This window comes from Atractosteus spatula, chromosome 8 (assembly GCF_055471065.1).
Source record: "Atractosteus spatula isolate fAtrSpa1 chromosome 8, fAtrSpa1.hap1, whole genome shotgun sequence".
NCBI lineage: Eukaryota > Metazoa > Chordata > Actinopteri > Semionotiformes > Lepisosteidae > Atractosteus > Atractosteus spatula.
This window is the reverse complement of record NC_142713.1, coordinates 10,581,130-10,600,302: the sequence shown is the minus strand read 5'-3', so window position 1 is coordinate 10,600,302 and position 19,173 is coordinate 10,581,130. Positions and strand designations below refer to the sequence as shown.

At 40.2% G+C, this 19,173-nt stretch overlaps 2 protein-coding genes across 2 annotated transcripts in view; one reads left to right on the top strand and one right to left on the bottom strand.

Annotated features, from left to right (window-relative positions):
* The window catches only part of cecr2 (CECR2 histone acetyl-lysine reader), a 77,312-nt gene extending 58,487 nt beyond the window's left edge, over window positions 1–18,825 (bottom strand). Inside the window, exon 1 of the mRNA XM_088923987.1 lies at window positions 18,706–18,825. Within this exon, the coding sequence (XP_088780113.1) occupies window positions 18,706–18,825 (120 nt within the window). The remainder of the gene's footprint in view (window positions 1–18,705) is intronic.
* Window positions 18,774–19,173, top strand: part of slc25a18 (solute carrier family 25 member 18) — a 36,202-nt gene continuing 35,802 nt past the window's right edge. Inside the window, exon 1 of the mRNA XM_088923989.1 lies at window positions 18,774–18,841. The gene's annotated coding sequence lies outside the window, so the exon portion shown is untranslated. The remainder of the gene's footprint in view (window positions 18,842–19,173) is intronic.

Here is a 19,173-nt window from a genome sequence, read left to right as displayed (position 1 = left end):
AGAAAGGATGGAATGAACTTAATGATTATCGAAAAACGTGACGCCATTCTCCAAAACAAATCTTTTGTTTTCCCTCCAATCCCCTAAAAATATTGTGGGGAGGGGGGAAGGTTATTGTAAAAGACAACACATTAGTGCCGAAGTGTGGAAGCAGGCTCATGTCTAGCTGACATGAGTCCTTGGAACTCTGGGAAGGGAACATGGCAGCCCCAGCAGCAGACTGGAGACAGAGAGTAGAAGGCATGGGGAGCAGCAACAATAAGGCAGCCTGAGGGAAAAAAAAGTGTATGTTCCCCTTGCCTCCCCATGACACCATGTGAAACAATTTGATATATGTTCTGTTCCACTCTCCTGTCAATCACAGCTGGGGGAAGGGAGCTGGCTCAGTGACTGTTGTTGGAGGGGAAGGGGGTGGGGGGGGTAGAGGCGTGAGCTTGCAAGGGGGGGGGGGGGGGGGCATTGCAGAGGCAATCTGATTCCGATGGAAAAACAACAAGAAAGGAAAACAAACAAGCTGATCAATAGCTTTTTGTTGTGTACAGGGCTCTTTTCTCTTGGACGGGCCTGCAAAGGGAATGAGCACACTGGTGTTAAAAGGTAAAGATATTCAGGACAAAAGCAGCAACTGCTGAGCCTTTTAAAGACACACTATTTCTTACCCAAGACATGGCCCAGTGACCTATTACTTATTTATGCTGATCCTACAGCTTCTGCTTCCACTACTCTTTCAAACCCCAAAGACGTGAGCAGCTGGTTTTGGTATTTTGTTCTTTGCTTCAAAGACTTTCATTCAATAGATATTTAAGCATTACAATGTTAGGTTGAAGACACAGCAGTTAGTTTTAAAAGTTAAAGATATTTTAAGAGATAAATACTGCAGATACTAGCACAGAGACGTGAAAACTTAATGGGTACCATCGTCAGGAAGGTTTCTTCACACTTTTACAGCAAATTCTGTCTGATAACCAATCATTGTCCAGAAACCATAACAAAAACTGAGGAACAACACTAGTTACTGAGAGCCCCAAATTCCACACTCCTGGTCTTGAAATCATGTAATGAAAACTGTGTTTCCATTTTTTGTTAACATTATTTGCAGAAAACATACCAGAAGGATTATCAGTGTGACTTGTGGTGTGTGTTTGACAAAACTCCAGTCACAGAAAAAATACATTTCTCAGAAATATGCTTGCTCACAAACAACTGGCAGTATTGCTTCTCTCTCTTCTAGTCGTTTAACACACCTAAGTGCAAAACGTCCAAAAATCCAACATGCTGCATGTCTGTTTTTTTTAGTTGAATGCTCACAGCTTCGGAATAATCAATGTGCTCAGAGTACATCACTCCAATCTGTTACTCCAAGCGTGCTCAGCTCATTCAGTGGGAAGTGGTTCCATATTAAAGCACCTTTCCTACTACATTCAAATTTCCTATTGATTATTGATTTACTGCACTGCAGAAAGACCCTAAGACTCAGTACTCCACTCACCTCTGCAATACCATTTGTCACTCCAGGATGGGAACTGGTGTGGGGTGGGCTGTGGGTGTTGGCTGACAGGACAGCAGAGATGTGCTGGGAGCTGAACACACCAGAGGCCTGAGGGCTGGGAATCTGGCCACACTCCACTGAAAGCCATTCACACACAAAATAAGAGCTGTGCTCCATCCCAGCTGCTCTCTTTTTTTTCTGAAGCGTTCTGCATTTTAAATGCATATTTCATTTTGATCAGTTCAACCTCCATTTTTAGTGCAAACCCCTGTTCATAATCTGTCTCCATTATTCGTTTCAGAATGTACCGTTTAACAAAAGGAGGAAGGGCAAGTACTTTCTAATCTAAACAAGCTTTAAGGATTGATTTGGGTTAACACGGGGAAGCAACATTATTTGCAAAACACATTTTTGGATTACACACTGAACCGATTAGTCTTCTTACACAGAACGAGCAAATAGAAGCAAGGTAACCACAGTCAGATATTCCCAAATAAAGCTAAGAATAAGCGTCAATTGATCTTTAGAGCAAGGCAGAGAGATCCTCAAAGGTGGACAGCTTCAGCAAATGACTTTCACAGTCAAAGTCTTTCAAACTGCATAACACAAGGACACAGACACTCTGTTGTGTATTTGAGATATCAGTCCAACGGAGTTGTAGCAATACATAGATTTTATTTTAGTTTCCAAATACAAATCAAAATCAAAGCGCGATGCAAGTAATACTAATCATTTGCAAAGTGTTCAAAACAGCATCTCATACCATAAATTCCCAATAAAGCACAAGAATTTTGGGGGCATGCATTTCTGGAACTGGCTCACCTTAGGTGATGATGTGACAGAGTTTTGATAATTCTTTGATTTTGATAAAAAATTAAATTGTGTTTTGCTATAAATATAACGGATTTATATTAAAAGAATTAGTCTTATTCTGTAAAATAATTTACAGAATGATTTTCTCCACTTATATACATAAAATACTTACATACTTGGGTTGCACTTTAACACACAGCATGACAACGACCCAAAATATACAGCCAATGAAATCAGGGAGTTAATAAGGAGAAAACATGAAAACTCAAAAGTAGCCAAGTTAATCTCCAAATTTAAATCCAACTGAGCAGGCATTTTACGTCCTGAAGAGAAGGTTGAAGTCAGAATACCCCCAAAATAGGCAAGACACTAAGGTTCCTGCATCAAAACATCTTAAATGATTACACAAGGAACCCAACAGATCACAGACGTCATGTAGTTACTGCCTCAAAGGGTTAATCACGATCATGAACACACATGGGTTGACTATAACACCAAAATAACTTTACCGTCCCAATATCTTCAGAGGATATACTGTACAGTGCCCTTCAAAACGATGCAGGCACTATGGAACTCCTAATTTGTAATACATTTCATATAGAAGCAAAGTGTTATAAAACAGAAATTGCCAAAAGCAAAAAAAATCATTCTGGCATATGAATCATGCAGCAATTCATTCCGACCATTCATGCCACCCTGAACTCGTGTAAAGGCTTAACTCGAAATCGTTAGACACATAGGCATGATTTATGATGAGCAGGCTTTTTAACTCGCTCTGCAGAAACAAAGTTGCGCACAGACGGCTTTAACAATCTCTCAAGAGAAGTAAAATTTTGTATTTCATTCAATAAGGAATTCAATCCGAAATTCAATAAGCTTTGTGCTCTTCAGAGCAAGGACCAATCACAGCTTGTCCAATTTTAAGATCTCATTTCTTTTAGCTGACTCTTCTGCAGTTGTTTGGGCTGGACACCCCTGTGCCCATCTCGTACGTCTGATTTTTTACAGAGACCAGCAGCCCCAGGCCCATAAAAAAGGACACGTGGTTTTGCCACCTGCCCTAGAATGCTTCAGAGATTAAAGCGGTTTATAACTTTAAAGACAACATTACATGCACATAAAATCTAAAATAGTATCACAAGCTGCTTGTATTCAATAAACATTTAGTCAACTAAATTGACATGACATGATGATATAGGGACTTATTTTCCCCACACAAAATCCCACCTCCCTGCAGATTCAACTTTACTATTCACAGAATTTGAGAGAAGACTTACAGTCAACAATTTCAATTGTTCAGAGGTCTTCTTCATCAAGAGGTTTCTGTTATCTCATCATTTCCGTGTCCAGTAAGACCGATTCTCAAATGCTTAATGCCTGCTTGTGGCATGAGCTCTCATTTCTAATTAGAGCTATGATTTAGGCATGTGTCAAGGATGACACAGATGCTGCAACTTCAAGTAATGTCAGGGAATTCGCTTTAAAAAATCCAATACAATTTTACATTTGAGGAAAAAAAGGTCTTATTTCCTTCAATTTCTTCTGTACCACTATAAAAAATGTTCTGGATCCTTCAGTGGCTTGATCAATAAGTTGAGTTGTAAGTGAATTCATGAGGGAAAAGAAGGGAATACATAGTACAGCAAGGTTTAACAAGACAGATACAACCCCCAAGGAAAGATACCTAAAGGGAACATTTCAGGAAAGTGGCCAACTGATGTTTTGTACAGCATGTAATGTTCCTATACATTTTAAGAGAAAACCAAGCTGCAACAAATGCATGGATGATGCTTTGCATAAACTTCAGGCACAAGGCCTTGAGTCCGTAATGGAACAGAAGGCTAGAGTAAAAAATGACATCCACTGAGCCGACAACTGTAAACACCAAAGAACAGATGCTTTGTAGAACAGAAGATGACCAACATACAGAAAGAAAACCACGTTCAAAAAGCACAATTTCGAAAGGTATTTAAAAAAGCAGGTCACCGATCTGTAAGAAGTACTGAATAAATATTCGGGAGTAAGCCTTGTAGCAGATGAAACCACTGACACTGGAGGACACTAGATACTGAATATCCTGGTTGTGTCCTGAGTCAACAAAAGGAAGGCAGCCAAAACTGAAGTTTGTATTATGAACTAAGTACAGTTGGAGACTGCTGACTTTGAAACTGTGTGTAATGCAGCGGTGGCAATCTTTCAGAAATACAGAACTGCTTTTGTTAAAATCCCTGACTTTGTGACAGACAATGCTGCATGCATGAAGAAAACCCAGGACACCCAAAGTGCTCGTCCTGAATGCACAGCACATAACACGCACTGCTCATCTCCTCACCGTAGAAGTTCATATCTGGAGACGAACATTTGAATAAATAAATGAACTTGTCACTTCTGCAAATCGCACGTTCTTTGCCCGCCCAGCCATCTGTGGCTCCGTCGATCATGGCTGGAGAAAGGGAAAGGGTCTGCCGTTCCACCTTCACCTGCGACCACGGTGGAACAGCTGGGGTGACGCTGTTCATTTTCATACAGGAGGAGCGTGAGAGGAGCTGCAGCTCAGCTGCTGGCGGTGTGGTCGCGTGAAGTTAATCAGCAGCAATATAAAAGCAGTTGTGACAGAAACCAAAGCACGAGTATCAATAATAAAGGCAATTCACACTGCTAATGGAAAAAAAAAACAGAATTTGTCCAGTATTGCTAGGTGTGGGAAAACACTCCTTCAGTGGTGTGACTGAATTGGTTAGCTATGAAAGCTCCATGCAAAAACAGCTATAAAAGTGAAGCCTACAGGACTGGGCGGGGACACGTTTGCCAGCCTGGGAGGTTTTCTGAAGAAGACGGACCTTCCCAGGTAGAAACCTCCCTGAGCTTGCCTCCCCCTTCTTCGGGAAGCAGACATAAGCAGAGCTCTGGTTAAAATGCAGCAATGCTACCTACACAAGCCCCACTGCATTCCTGCACAGCTTCGAATTGAAACAGAAAATAAATTAAATGCTTTTCTGCCTTTCCATCTTCATCATTTCACAATCAATAGCATGTTCAATAGATGTTTACAGAAAGGCAAACTAATACATAACTCTAAAAATCAAGCAACATTTCCAGCCCTTTTTTCTTGATTCCCTTTTTTTCAAAACCCTTTAGGAGAAAAGGACATCCTCAAATGTAAAGCAATCTGCATAATACGTGGCTGAAAAGTCTACCTGCTCTAAAATGTGTCCTACCTGGAAGTGTAAATCCTGCACTTACTGTGCCTAATTTCTTTCTGATTAGTCTGGATTTCTTTCCTGAGAAAAGCTTCTATATACCAAAAATTTACTAATGTTTTTCATCCTTATTAAACTATAGATACTGTCCTAACACAAAATCTTGAACATTTTGTATTACATCCTTAATCTGTGGCTACATAGCTCGATGGGTTTATTTTTTAAGTATCTACCAGATCCACTACAACTTTTATTTCTCTGCTTGAATGTTCTAAAACTACACTTTAGTCTAAAATGCAATCTTGTTCATTTTACTTTTACAGTACAATACGCAACTGTAAAAATCACATGAAGTTTAAAAATTGCTTTTCCCCGTCAATATTAGAAAACCCTTATGAACCCTTTAAGCAAAAAAGAATAAAACATCACACCTGAACAGCAGTACTGTGAAAGCACTACACCACACACACACTACTGTTAGCAATTAGAAACAGAAGAAAAAAGGAGAAGGCTCGTAGTACAATTCAAACCCTTGCAAAGAACTGTTATAAGCAGAAGGGTAATTTTACTGAAAATAAAGCATTTACTTTAGTGAGTGCAAAACTGATTGCATAGTGTGAGTAATTTCCACACCAAGGAGATGGGGAGGAATCTGTTACTCTGACTGGGGATGCCATTATTTATTTCTCAGTTTAGCAAAACTCAACTTTATCCCCCCAGAGATATACATTGTTGATACATTCAAGAACTTCCCACAACTTTTTCCTCCCAACAGTCTTCATATCCATGATCAGTTCAGCATTTACTTTTTCCTCCTCTCTAGTCTATGTTACTGGCTCTCATCAGCAAGTTAACCACTAAAACAAAGCTCAATGAAGAGATCACAGCACAGAGAGGAAGAAAAAATGCAACAGAACACTTAAACGGGAAAAAAGGAAAATGAGGGCCACTGTATAAGACACTTTGGAAACAAAAGGCAACACCAAAAAAAAAAAATACAATGCAACCAGGTCTTGGCAAAACAGTTTTGTAACCAAAAGGCACCACCAACATGCACCACTTACCATCACTGTTGCTCATAAGGTTTTTTGAGAAGTTTGTATAGCCAGCAATTTCAATCTTGGCAAATCAATACAGCCAAACATAGTCCATCAACTATGTTATGTCCAGATCAACACCTTCATGCTTCGTCTACGTGATCGTTTTCACACTCCCTGTTCCACTACATCAGAATCCCAGAACACAAGTGATTGATGGCAACCTGGCTGCATGGTGATATACCGCCAGTGGGCTCTTTCTGATGTGACAACATTCCAGCAGGACATTGCGCATCCTCACGGCACAAATGTCTTAAAAATTGCTTTTTTGTGTGATGAAAATAGGTGCCCTACTTGTCATATTTGAACACCACATAACATCTGCGGGGTGCCGTACAGCATCTTGGGCTCAGAGACCAGTGATTAAGCTCGCACTGGTCTAAGCTCTTCAACATGAATAGGACAGAGTCCCACACGACAGCACATGCAAAATGGCGCAAAGCATTACAGATGTACAGCTCATACCACTTCCAGCGGTGGCCCCACATGCTACTAGCCTATCACTTTCACAACAGATCAACCCTGTTGATGACAAAAGCTAATAAGCGTAATTAATTTATCCATGTCATAGTGTTTGTGTGAGTGGACATGCTAGAAAAAAAGACTGCCGTCATTAACCTAATGATGAGGCCGCGAATCTGCAAAAGTTGTGTGTATTTAGTGAATGAACAAAGGCATGGTGGTTAACGCCACTGCCTCACAATTCTTGGGTCCTGGGTTCAAGTCCAGCCTGGGGTGCCGCCTGTCTGGAGGAACATGTTTCCTCGCGCCTTAAAAAGATATGCTTTGGGTACCATTAACTGGTGTCTCTGACATGCGAGTGTGTGTGGCTCCAGAATGGAGGGGTTATGTTCCCCATGCTTCTGGAAAGGTACCGTGGTACCTTTTGGGGGTACCGAGACCCTCACCAGGAATATGTGGTTTCCTGACAATGGACCAGTGAGTTTCTGATGTTCAAGTTAAGAATTGCCCACGATCTTATCTGGCTGACAGCCTTCCATGAGCCTCACCATGAGCTGTGTATCATACAGTATCTTGGGTTTCATATGAAAATGCCAGAAATCTTTATGTAGTTATTGTTTGGTGAAAGAAGACATTAACTTAGAGTGATCCCCCAGTTTAAACAAGTTACAAAAAGCCATTAGGGAGCTTCTCAGTTCTAAGGCCAGGAGAAACAGCATAAGAGAGCTCCTCATGGATTCAAGTTTTGAAATTCAAGATTTAAAAATTGTTTAGAGCAGATCGAAAAAATTGCTTATTATTCTAATTAAACTGTTATCACTGTTGCAATTAAATTGCAAGCCAAATCTCAAATATTGTGGTGCATTTTAGATTTTCAGGAACACCCACCGCTGGTCAGGAATATTAAAATATTAACTCTGGAGTCTTACAATTCCTGGTAAGAAGCTACAATAAGACAAATTACACTTAACCTGATTAAAAAGTTTTGATGGGAGTCAAAGTTTTTAAAAAACATTATATGCAATGCAAACATTTTTCATTTGCCTTTTTACAGTTAAACAATCCTTGATGAAAAACTCTCCTGCATTAAATATGTAATGAAGTCAAAAAATAAATCAGCTGTCTTGTAACACCTATACTGTACATAGTGTGTTTTACAGTAAACTTCAGAATATATTTTAACAATGAAGATAAGTACTCTCCCACAACATTAAAGACAAGATGTGTTTATTTTTAGGGCTTTATACTGTTAAAAACAATTTGTAATCTGTCAGTTTATAAGCACTTTACCCTGCCTGTTAACCCTGGTGTTTACTGTTGACCAGCAATGGGACTCTGGGTTTAATGTTTATTTGTTGGTTTATTATCAGAATAAAATAAACTGTTGGTTTATTATCTTCGGGTGTTGGTTTACTATCCACACCTGAAGAAGGCACCACAGCCGAAACGTTGTGTTTCTTTGCTTCTCTTTTCAACATGGAATACACCTTTATTTGTTCCATTATCTGAAAATCGCAATGTTGTAAAATGTGTATGATCATGGGAGAAGGAACAGGAGACATTTGCACAGACTACATGCGCAAACTACATGAAAGTCTTTAAAAATATGAATGCTTGTATTAACATGAATACACCCGCACCCCAATCAGTGTTGAAAGGCAATCATCTTATTTGACTTGCCCAATCTGGGACAGACGTTGCAGTTTGGGCAGGTATTCCTAAGCAGAAGAATGGATAGTTCTTGCTGTTGTCCTTGTCTATAGAATGCTATTTCCAACATTTTGTCTCCATATAGTTTCAAAATAAGATTTTAAAACAAACTCCTTTCTCCATCTGAGGTAGACCTGGATACTCTACGTGATAGTCTCCCATACCGACACAGATGGGTGACAATGTTTCACTTCTTCATTTTGGCATTGAGATCATGTTTCAGGCACTTTTTCTAGAAGAAGCAAACTTTTCATTGGAGTCATTTTAAATCAAGCAATTTTCTTCAAACCAGTATGCTTTTAATGTAATTTGCCAAGTCACCTCCTCTTACAAAGGTTTTCGGAGTATTTTCAGAATGTGCCTTGGTGAAAGTACAGCTATTGCAGAATAATTTTCATGTTAAGACAAATGAAACAGTTTTTCCCACAACTGGCACCTTTACATCTGCCAGTCATTAGTCATCATGTATCCAATACAATTTGATCAGGATCAACTTTGCACACTTGAGAGCTCTGGATGCAAAGTCAAAAATCACACCTGACTTGCACATGTGTGAATTACATTATGGCCCTGAACATCTCATCAAGAAATACAAAGAAATGGTAAATACAAAGAAAATTCTGAAGACTGTTCAACCAATCCCAAACCAAAAGCAAGGGACACTGCCAGACAACCCCTGTGAGACCAGACAATATCTGTTGAAGTACCAATTATTTACACCAATAAATACAATCAGATGGCCATGGATCAGGGCATAATTCTAGCCACAAAAGGTCAGCATTGACAGAAGTTCTGATGATGGTGTTGACCAAAATTAAGCTGACAAATTAAGCCACAAAAGAGGGCAGCGACCATTAGAAAATCTGCAGAATTACAATTTGAAATATGCTATCTTTAATTTACGAGCAACCTGGAAAAAAACGCTGTGTGATCTTCATTCCGATTTGGACTTTGAAGGGTTCAAAGTCACAGATTGTCACAAAACCATAAAGAAAGTAGGCAAGGATGAGGCAACCAATAATAATTGCTTACACTTATATAGCGCTTTTATACAGTATATAATGTTTTAGATACTAATGTATTTTTTGGGCTTTAAATATCACATTGGTAATTTAACAGATAGGTGGCAATACCAGACAGTTCTTTTCCCCATCAGTCCAGTAAAGCAAGGTAACTGTATTTTAGAATATTTCCAACTTTGTCATTTTGACAATATGACTAATTAACACAAAATTGATTTTCCTTTTTTTAATGCCTGTTCGTTGATTCAGGACTCAGTCCCGTAACTATTTACACTGCCACAAATCAGGGAGAATCCATTTCAGTACTTTCGTCCCTAAAGGAACATTTAATCTGCTGCAGCTTCATTTGCTTCGCCAGCCTGCATTATTAGCAGCAGCTACCAGAACATTTGATATCTATCTGAGCCAGAAGCAGCAGCAGCAGCAGCAGTCCCAGCCCGTGGACTGATCTCTCCAGATCTCTGAAGCTAAGCAAGGTTAAACCTGGTCAGTAGTGGGACGGGAGACCTCTGGATAAACAGGTCGCCTCTATATTTGGTGTTGGTGCACCAGCTGTGCAGTCTTTTCCCCTCTTGACCGTGGGTTTCAAAACAGTGCCCCAATATGGTGACCCAGGATCCTACAGTAAGAGGTTCTATCCATCGGAAGAGGCACGTTAAGTCCTAACTTCTTGGTTGTTAAAGATTCTGCTGCACTTTTTCAAAGGGTAAGGACGTTAAGTCAGGTCTTCTGGCAAAACGTCACTCTGGCCTCCCTAAAATTACTCCTTCATTGACTGATGAAGCAATTTCTCACTCCTCTCTGTGTTCTGTAGTGGGGCTGCTGATGTATAATGGCTGCTGCGTGTCACCTCTGTGAACGCTGCACCAGTGGTTCCCCCCCACCAAATGTAAAACAGTGCGACATTCTTTTGGACGGAGAGAGCTGTATGAACGCTAAGGAATTATCAATTATCGAAAGGATGCAAAATGAATTCATGAAAGAAGGGGAAATTACACATTGTTTTTAAATGTACTCCTTCAAGGCGAGGCTTTAACTGGGAGCCTTTAAATTCTTCACACTTGCACTCATCTTGCATCATCACACTACCATGTGACTATAGCCCGAGGAAACATTCTGGCAGCCAAGGGGCTGTAGTCTCCGTGTGATCAGTGATGCCAAACATTATTCTTCTTTCAGATGCAAAGTTGAGAGAACTGTGCTTCGCTCCTCCTTCCTGCTGTATGCCAACTTGAAACACAATCCCCAACAATGTCCACATCAAATCTGCAAAGTGACACAATTACACAAATTCTACACATTTTGCAGAGAAAAAAGGAGAGAAACTATCTGGAGCATGCTGAGCCCTTGCTACAACAGCTAGGACACTGCCAAAAATAGCTGTGATTAAGCCCCTAATAGCTTCATTAGATTGAAAGAAGGTTCAAACGAGGTGGCCAGAACGGGCTCGATTAATCACCTTTACATCTTCTCCAGTCTTCTCGCCACTTGAAAATCCCAGTTTCAAAATACACAACCGAGAAAAGAGAGCTGCATCAGCTCATGTTAAACTTTTGAAGGCCTGGCTGTCCCCCCCCCCCGCTGCTTTCCAATCTCAGAGGTTGCAAGCCTGATAAGAAAAACACGTAACCCGATGGCTAGGACTTTCCATAGGATAAGCTAGACGAAAAGCAGAAGAGACACTCTCTTCAGTTATTCCCCACATAGTGCTGACTGCAGGTTGTTAAAGGGCTTATATTGATTTACACTAAAAAAAGAAGATTTGGTAAATCCATTTGCAGCTCATTTTAACAAAATGAATACAGAAAGAGGCAACGTTTTTTTTTCCTCTCCTAGATAACAGGAACACAATTAAGGCACAAGCAAACAAACCTGATGTTATGCAGCAGTAAGACCATTTGAAGGCTGCCAGGACAGAGCCCTCTGGCTCTAGCTGTGCTGCTCAGGCAATTCTTGGAATTGTCTAAGCATTTCAGGACTCCCACTGGTATCCTTCATGGATGAGGAGCTTTAACCACAAGTCAAGCATTTGTCATTTCAAGCGAAGACTCCCGGGCTGGTTGCATGAACTTTGTCTTTTGCTGTAGGCTATATTTCCCTTAGTGCTCTCAGGCAAGACACTGGAAGTAACAGTAAAGTGTGACTAAAAGATTTATAAAGAAATGCTCCTGCAGTGCAGATTAAATTCTCTGTGCAACAGCCACATCCTTTCCATTTCTGAGACTCATGCCATTCTACTTTTTAATATCTTCACAGATCTCAAAAACCTTGATACATGTTCGGTAGCTAATCTACAAACTGCAGCCATGAAAAATGGGGCAAAACATACAACCTTTAAATTGGATCACAAAGACTAGGCAAGGCTATCTATAAAAATGATTTTGACTACATCTGTAAAGGTACTTAAAACCAGCAGATGGGTACCTTAACATGTCAAGATCGATACGAAACATTACAATATAGATATTTCCTTCAAAACGTCCGAGGATGACACTTAGCTTTGCCTCCCCCCCCCCCCCAAATAACATTTATACTGCACCCAGATACCAAAATCCACATTCTTTGGAAAAATCATTGTTTTAAATTCAGTTCTTCAGAAATTAGAAGTTAGTGTTAGGCCACTGGAGAATTTCTTTTTAAACACAAAAAATTAGGTAATACGATTTTGCAAACTACAACCACAAAATGTAGATGTCTACATTTAATCATACCTGTTTTGCCAAACAGCTAAATTATGCAGTTTTAACACTTAGAATTCAAAGCTGCAGATTTTGAACTACTCGGGAAACGTTCACAGGACGCACATGTGAGAAGCCAGAGTTACTACTCATGGCTTACAACAACAAAAGGGGGACGGGGGGGGGGTGTCTTTTGACTGACTCACATCTCGCAGACTCACTGCAGCATAATGACCAGATAACGGGCTTAGCGGTCAGCCCTGGACGTCTTTAGCTTAAGAGCCTGACTCAGCGAAGAAGCAATTCTGAGATCAATACCATGAGAAAAGTCTATCCTTTCTCTTTACTGACAGCTACATCCTCCTTTGGCCTCAGGGAAAGGGTTGACTCTTCTAGAATAAAAAGATCAAATCCAGCATTCCCAATACATTACCAACTAGCTCAGTCCTAATATTCAAATGCACCTCAACTTAGGGAAAACCCCAAGAAAGCAAAAACAGCACTTGGATGAAAAAAAAACGGTCATGACGTATCTTTCATCCAGGAGTCAGTGGCCTCATGGGCTTTTCTTCTACTCTAATGCATACAATGGGTCCCTGCATGTCAAAGGTTATACGTTGGGATTCTTTGGGATGAAAAGCCCTATACAACATGAACATCAAGACCTTTAGCAAACAGATTACCTGTAACATTGATACAACATTTACAAGAATCCAGGTGACCTAAAGCATGAATAAAAATTTGTGCACTTTAACTGCATTCTCACAGATTAAGCATTTTGCACTTCGGCTTTATAAAGCACTTAAAAAGATTAGCCTAAAGTTAAAGAATAAAAATGACATCTCTTAAACTATAATGAGCATTGATGGCATCTAATCAGCATAACAGTAGTTCATATGAATAAACATTCTACTGAAATACCGTATCTTCATGTCTCAAAATATCTCCCAAGACAGACATGAAAGTACGATATATTGAACCAACATTTCAACATAAAAGCTTACCCTGAAGAAGGCATGCTTTTGTGCTGAAATGTTGACTCCATAAATCATAAGTAAATGACTGGTGTTTTCCCCAATTTAATTGTGACTTTCTTCAAAAGTCTGAGCAATGACAAACGTATTTCAATTTACTCATCTTTCCAAATCCAGCACACAACAATCATGACAGATTTATTGGTACGATCTGATATTGTGCTCTATTTTCATTTTTGATTTTGTTCTATTGTTTTCTAGAAATTATATGCATAATAATTCTCAGAACAGTAATTGTTTTCACACTGCTGTGTGATCCTCTCCGGGTTCTGATGCCACCTCACTGAATAGCCTAAGTTCTTCACTATTGCTTGAATCTAAACCCCAGGAAACACCACCAAATTATTTATTGGCCTTCCGTGTTCTGCAAAATTTCCTCCTTAACATAAATGTTTCCAATTATGCTAACATGGACTCCATTCCGCCTCACATTATCACATTCACAGAACTCCCAGGATCAAGCAGGACTTTTGCCCATACATTTTAAAATGTTACTTATGGGCAGACGTAAGGACTTCTTCATTATCAACAGTAAAAGATCTACCAGTGAACACATCTTGAAACTACAGGGATGTGCATTTAACACCAAGACCAGGCATTTCTTTACACAACAAGCTACAGGGAACAAGCTACCCAGCCATATTTTTAAAACCATTGCCCTGGACTGTTCACAACATAGCTGGATCTGATGCTTCAGATCAATTAGCTTATATCAGCCAAACAAACTAGATCTGCCAATGGTATACTCTAATGTGTAAACTCTTATGTGAATAAGTTAATGTCCCACAAGTATGATGCACAAGATCACGAACAAAGGAGACAACTCACTGTGGGAATTTCTCCCATTACAGATACACCTGCCTTTGCTCTAATTAGTTACTCTAGTACTCCAGTGAAATGGATAAGACTGCCACTGTACTGCAGCCTCATCTATTACAGGTTTTATAACATGCAGACAATAAGACAACATCGAGCAATATTTCAGACCTGTTACTTTTAGTCAAAGCAAAATAAAATACGGTGCTTTCCTGCTTTATCAATTCAAACTGTATAAGAGCCTACAGCACATAAAGTATAAAGGGAGTCAGGTTGCTGTGCTATGGAAGTCATATTTGTTTCTCTGGACTCTCCTCTCCATGTGACATGAACACCCTCTGTATTGTCAGAGTTTACACAATTCAGAAAAAATAAATGGAAGAATGAACACAGGACCTTCTGTACTCAACGGAACTACAAGCAAAATCACTATACTAAATGAAAAAATAAAAAAAAAAATCCATTCAATTATTTACCTAACCACCTCCTTTCATTTCAAGATATGGCGGTTGACAGGGGTTTAAACCACATTTTAAGAAGTGAATGCAATTAGACTTAGCCTGTGGACAGCTTCCAGTTTCGGCAAGAACTTCAGCAGCAAACTACCCATCCATTTTGTAAACGTTTCAGCCAATTCAGGGTTGCAGGAGAGCTGGGGCCTATCCCAGCAAGCAACAGGCGCAAGACAGGATAAACCAGTCCATCGCAGGGCAGAAACAAAGACATAAACATACATGCACACACTCACATCAGGGCCAATTTGCCCAAAAGCCAATTAACCAACCAGCATGTCTCTGGATTTCGTAAATTAATAGGAGCATCCTGAAACCCACATGAACACATGGAGAACATACAAACTCCACACAGATAGCACACCAGGTTGGGAATTGAACCCAGGCCCTCAGCACTGTGAGGCAGCAATGCTAACCACTGCCCCCCCCTACAGCAAATTTATCACACAAAAATGCTTGTTTATAATTCATTGATGATGGTGGCTCAGTTATTACACACTCGGTCTTTATCTATTTTGTTTTTCTACTATATTCAGATATTTTCCTCCAGAAAAAACAGCATTATAACAATGCAACACTGACTTTCTGGGATTTCTACTCAGGACAGCACATTAACCTAGGACATTGTCAACTATTCCTCAGATTCCAATATGCCAAGACATTCCCAAAGACTAGTGTGATGAAAATGGACCAATGAATTGTAAAATTAAGAGCAAACTCAAGGATACAAAGTCACAAAAGCAATGTTTTAGAAGAAATAAAGCAATCCTGGAATACGCTAATAAACATATATTACAAAATCTGTTCGAGAAAAGTGCATCGTTATTCTATTCTAATTTAATTTGTTTCAATTTCTAATCATCAATGCACTTTTGATTTTAACTATGCCTTAAAACATTCTTAACCCATTTTTCAGATCTCTAAATTCTGTGCTACTTAGTGCTTTCATACAGGCTGCTGGATAATCTTTAAATGAGCATCGGTTTTCAAGATATACTGCATTCGTAATGTTTTTCTCCACGAAATGAGTGTCCATTAACACCCATTCAGAAATTCGTCAAATGGAAACACTGGCCTGCTAGTCTGTTATCATTCTGTTATAATAATAGTATGAGCACTAATAAATGTTGCACTGTGGAATAATTCCCTGGGTTTTAAGTACCCTGACAAGTAAATGTAAGTCCAAATACGTTCTGTAGTTTAATATCACAGAAGCAGTGAAATCTGCACAGAATCAGAACCACAAGACCACAACAGCCAAGTTGCTGCTAAATAACACCGCCAAGCAGACACAGCAAAGACGGGGGCCAAACGTCTATTTAAGTCACTGCTGTTCTAATTAAAGTAATACCACACTTACGAGACACAGACACACGCCAGTCTACAATTTTGTCAGTCATATCCGTTAGCAATTAATCTATCAGGCTACATTTAAATGATGTGGTTAGTAGACTGTGCTTTGCAACTCACATCTTACTGATTTCATATCCCAAAATTACATTTTGGTGGCCATATAGAACCTAAGTTGTGCAGGATGTGGTTGACAATGCACAGACACACCTACATGTAACTAACTTCAAGAGTCATGGGGATGGAAAAAAACAGTTAAAACTATACTCAGCATCTGCTCATCAGTAGATGGTGACACTGTTCTATTCCATCCAGATTAATGACAGACGTGCACATTAATGCCGCTTATTGGAAATGATCGCAGGACAATACAACTCTTATAGGTTGTGTTTTTGTTAGTTTTGTTGACCTCAATAATTACAACTGGTCAAGAAGTCTGACAGAAGACTGTCGGCATTACTTAGGAGAACTGACAATGTATAATTATTCAGAGAAACACGCCTCCTCGCGCATTACTCCACGTTGAACGAAGGAAAATCCACAAGAATCTCAACTATTACAGGGAGCTTGCTTCCTAAACTGCCCGTGCTAAGGTACAATGCCTTTATCATCGACAAACGTACGAGTTACCAAACCGTGTCCTACGTGTTGACAAGTGAACGCTCCTTCACTGGGAGGGTGGTCACATGACAGGACACCCCGCGACGAGGCCTGGGAGGGTCATCAAAGCGGACATAACGTCCCGCGACAGCGGAGACAACGACATTTTTACTCGCCCCCTGCACAAGTCCACTTGCCTTGTAATGGTTGCGGTGAACGGCCGATCTACAGCTGAACGTAACGTGACCTTGGATAATCGGCGCTCCCGATCAGATTAAGATATTCCTGATCGATGGGGCTTCAGCCTCCGGGTCTGCACAGTCAAGCCACGAGGCGCCGTCCCCTTGCAAACGGCAAAATCTCCAGCTACCCCAGCTAGCTAACCGCATCACCTTCTTTCGACCACCCTAAATGTATAGAGTCGTGTCATGCGTCACCCTGGGTGAGCCTTGGGGAATTAGATTAAGACGTTCCTCTCGTCGACATCGCAAAACCAGCGTGTAAACCTGCAGTTTACAGCAGCTGCGATAACACTCACGCAGCCAATTGGAAAAGGGAAATGAGCCCCACCGATATTCTACGGTCTCGCCAAGTTTTATTTCTCAGGTTGGGTTTGTTTTATAACATACGGAGGGGAGTCCACGCATTACGCGCAACATTTTAGGGGGGGGGGGTGGAAGGGGTAATCGACCTCAAAATTTCGTTTCTGACACCGAGCCTCCTCGGCAAGGGACCTTCAATCATTCACACAATGGGCGAAGCAGCAGAGAGAAAGCCAACTTCACTTGAGCTGAACAGCGTGTGGTGTTTTTCTCCCCTTCCCAATAACAAAGCGATGCTTTGGATTTGGAGGAGGAGGAGGGGTGCTGATGCATGATGTTGACCTTCCTCGTTTTTTTTCCCCCAAATCTCAGATTTCCTCAGATCTTTCTGGGATCAAGCAACCGTTCTTAACTGGAAGCGTTTTGAACCCTAAACCTAAAACGCAGCTCGACTGCCTTTAAACTTCCTCCCCACTCGTACAGCTAGACGCGATGTAGCGTAACAGTAACAGTTAGCCTCTCTACTTGCGGCGCTCGAAGTGTGATCGATTACAACAAAACATCTCACTACAAACACATACAAATGCACACCTTCTCAAATTTAACCCTCAGTTTTGAATCGGGGTGAACTTTAGGAAAGCTTCAAGCAGCATTGTAGGCGAATGAGAAAAACAAGCTCAGCAGGAAAAAGCCTCCTTTTGGAAACGAGATGCATTAATACCCTCACGCACCGTAAACAATGCTCTTAAATTGAGGTCAACTGACCATAAAACTTAAAGGACAGGTGAACTTGACTTTTTCCATAATAATAATGATGATAATGATGCAAGAAATTACAGTCATCTGGTCAACATGATCATGCTCAACGAACAACAAGAAACTGAAGTCCGTCTGAAATAAAATCACAGTGTTTCGTTTAAAAAACCGTATGCGCGCAATTGATCCAACATAATTTCATTTTGTTAGCAAAAATTACAAGTGCTATAATATTTGGACTGGGGTCGCTTAGCACAGCGATGAAAAACCCATTTAGAATACGAAAACAAACAAACGGACTTCTCACAATCCAACTTTATTTATCAAAACAAACCCACATTATCGCTGTTTAAAAGCACACGAATCAACCAGTAAAACATTTCTGTGTTCTGACGGAACCCATTATACCCCTGTAATCGAAAATCAATTTAGAGGTAAATGTGTTTTAAAAGGGGGATCAAAGAAAATGACCAAAGATCACAAAGAACTTAAACATCACAACTTTTCATTCATGCATGGTAAAGGGAGGTGGCAACACGGATGGGTATAGTTAAAGTTTAAATCGCGCAACCGGAAAAACAAATGCACCATCTTAATGAATGAAATAAATCACTGCGCCCTTACCTCAATTTCAAAGTCTGGTAAATTGAAAGCGGTCCTGAATAAGGAGCAGAAATGAGCTATGGCAGGGACTTCCCACCACGAACGGATTTCTTCCACAGAAACTGTACATTCCTGGGACATTTTCCAAAGGTGCGAGGTATATATTATTTTACATCAGTGGGGGAAAAGGTGGCTTGCGATTTTTTTTAAGTTTTCTTTTCCTTGGAAAAAAAAACTTCTCTTTAAAGAAACCAAAGTTGTTGTTGTTGCATCAAGTCAGTTGCCATTGCAACCTGGAGAGTACTACAATCTGCTTCAATCTGAATTTCACAAGTAGGGAACAGATGGGGGGGAGCTACCATCTCAGTAGAGTAGGGGGAGTTGCTGTAAAACCCAGTGTGTCCTTGAGTGCAGTCAGTCTGGAGTTCTTATACAGTAGCATCTCCGCTGTGATCTACAACGAAGTGTCCTCTTTCATAAAAGCTTTGC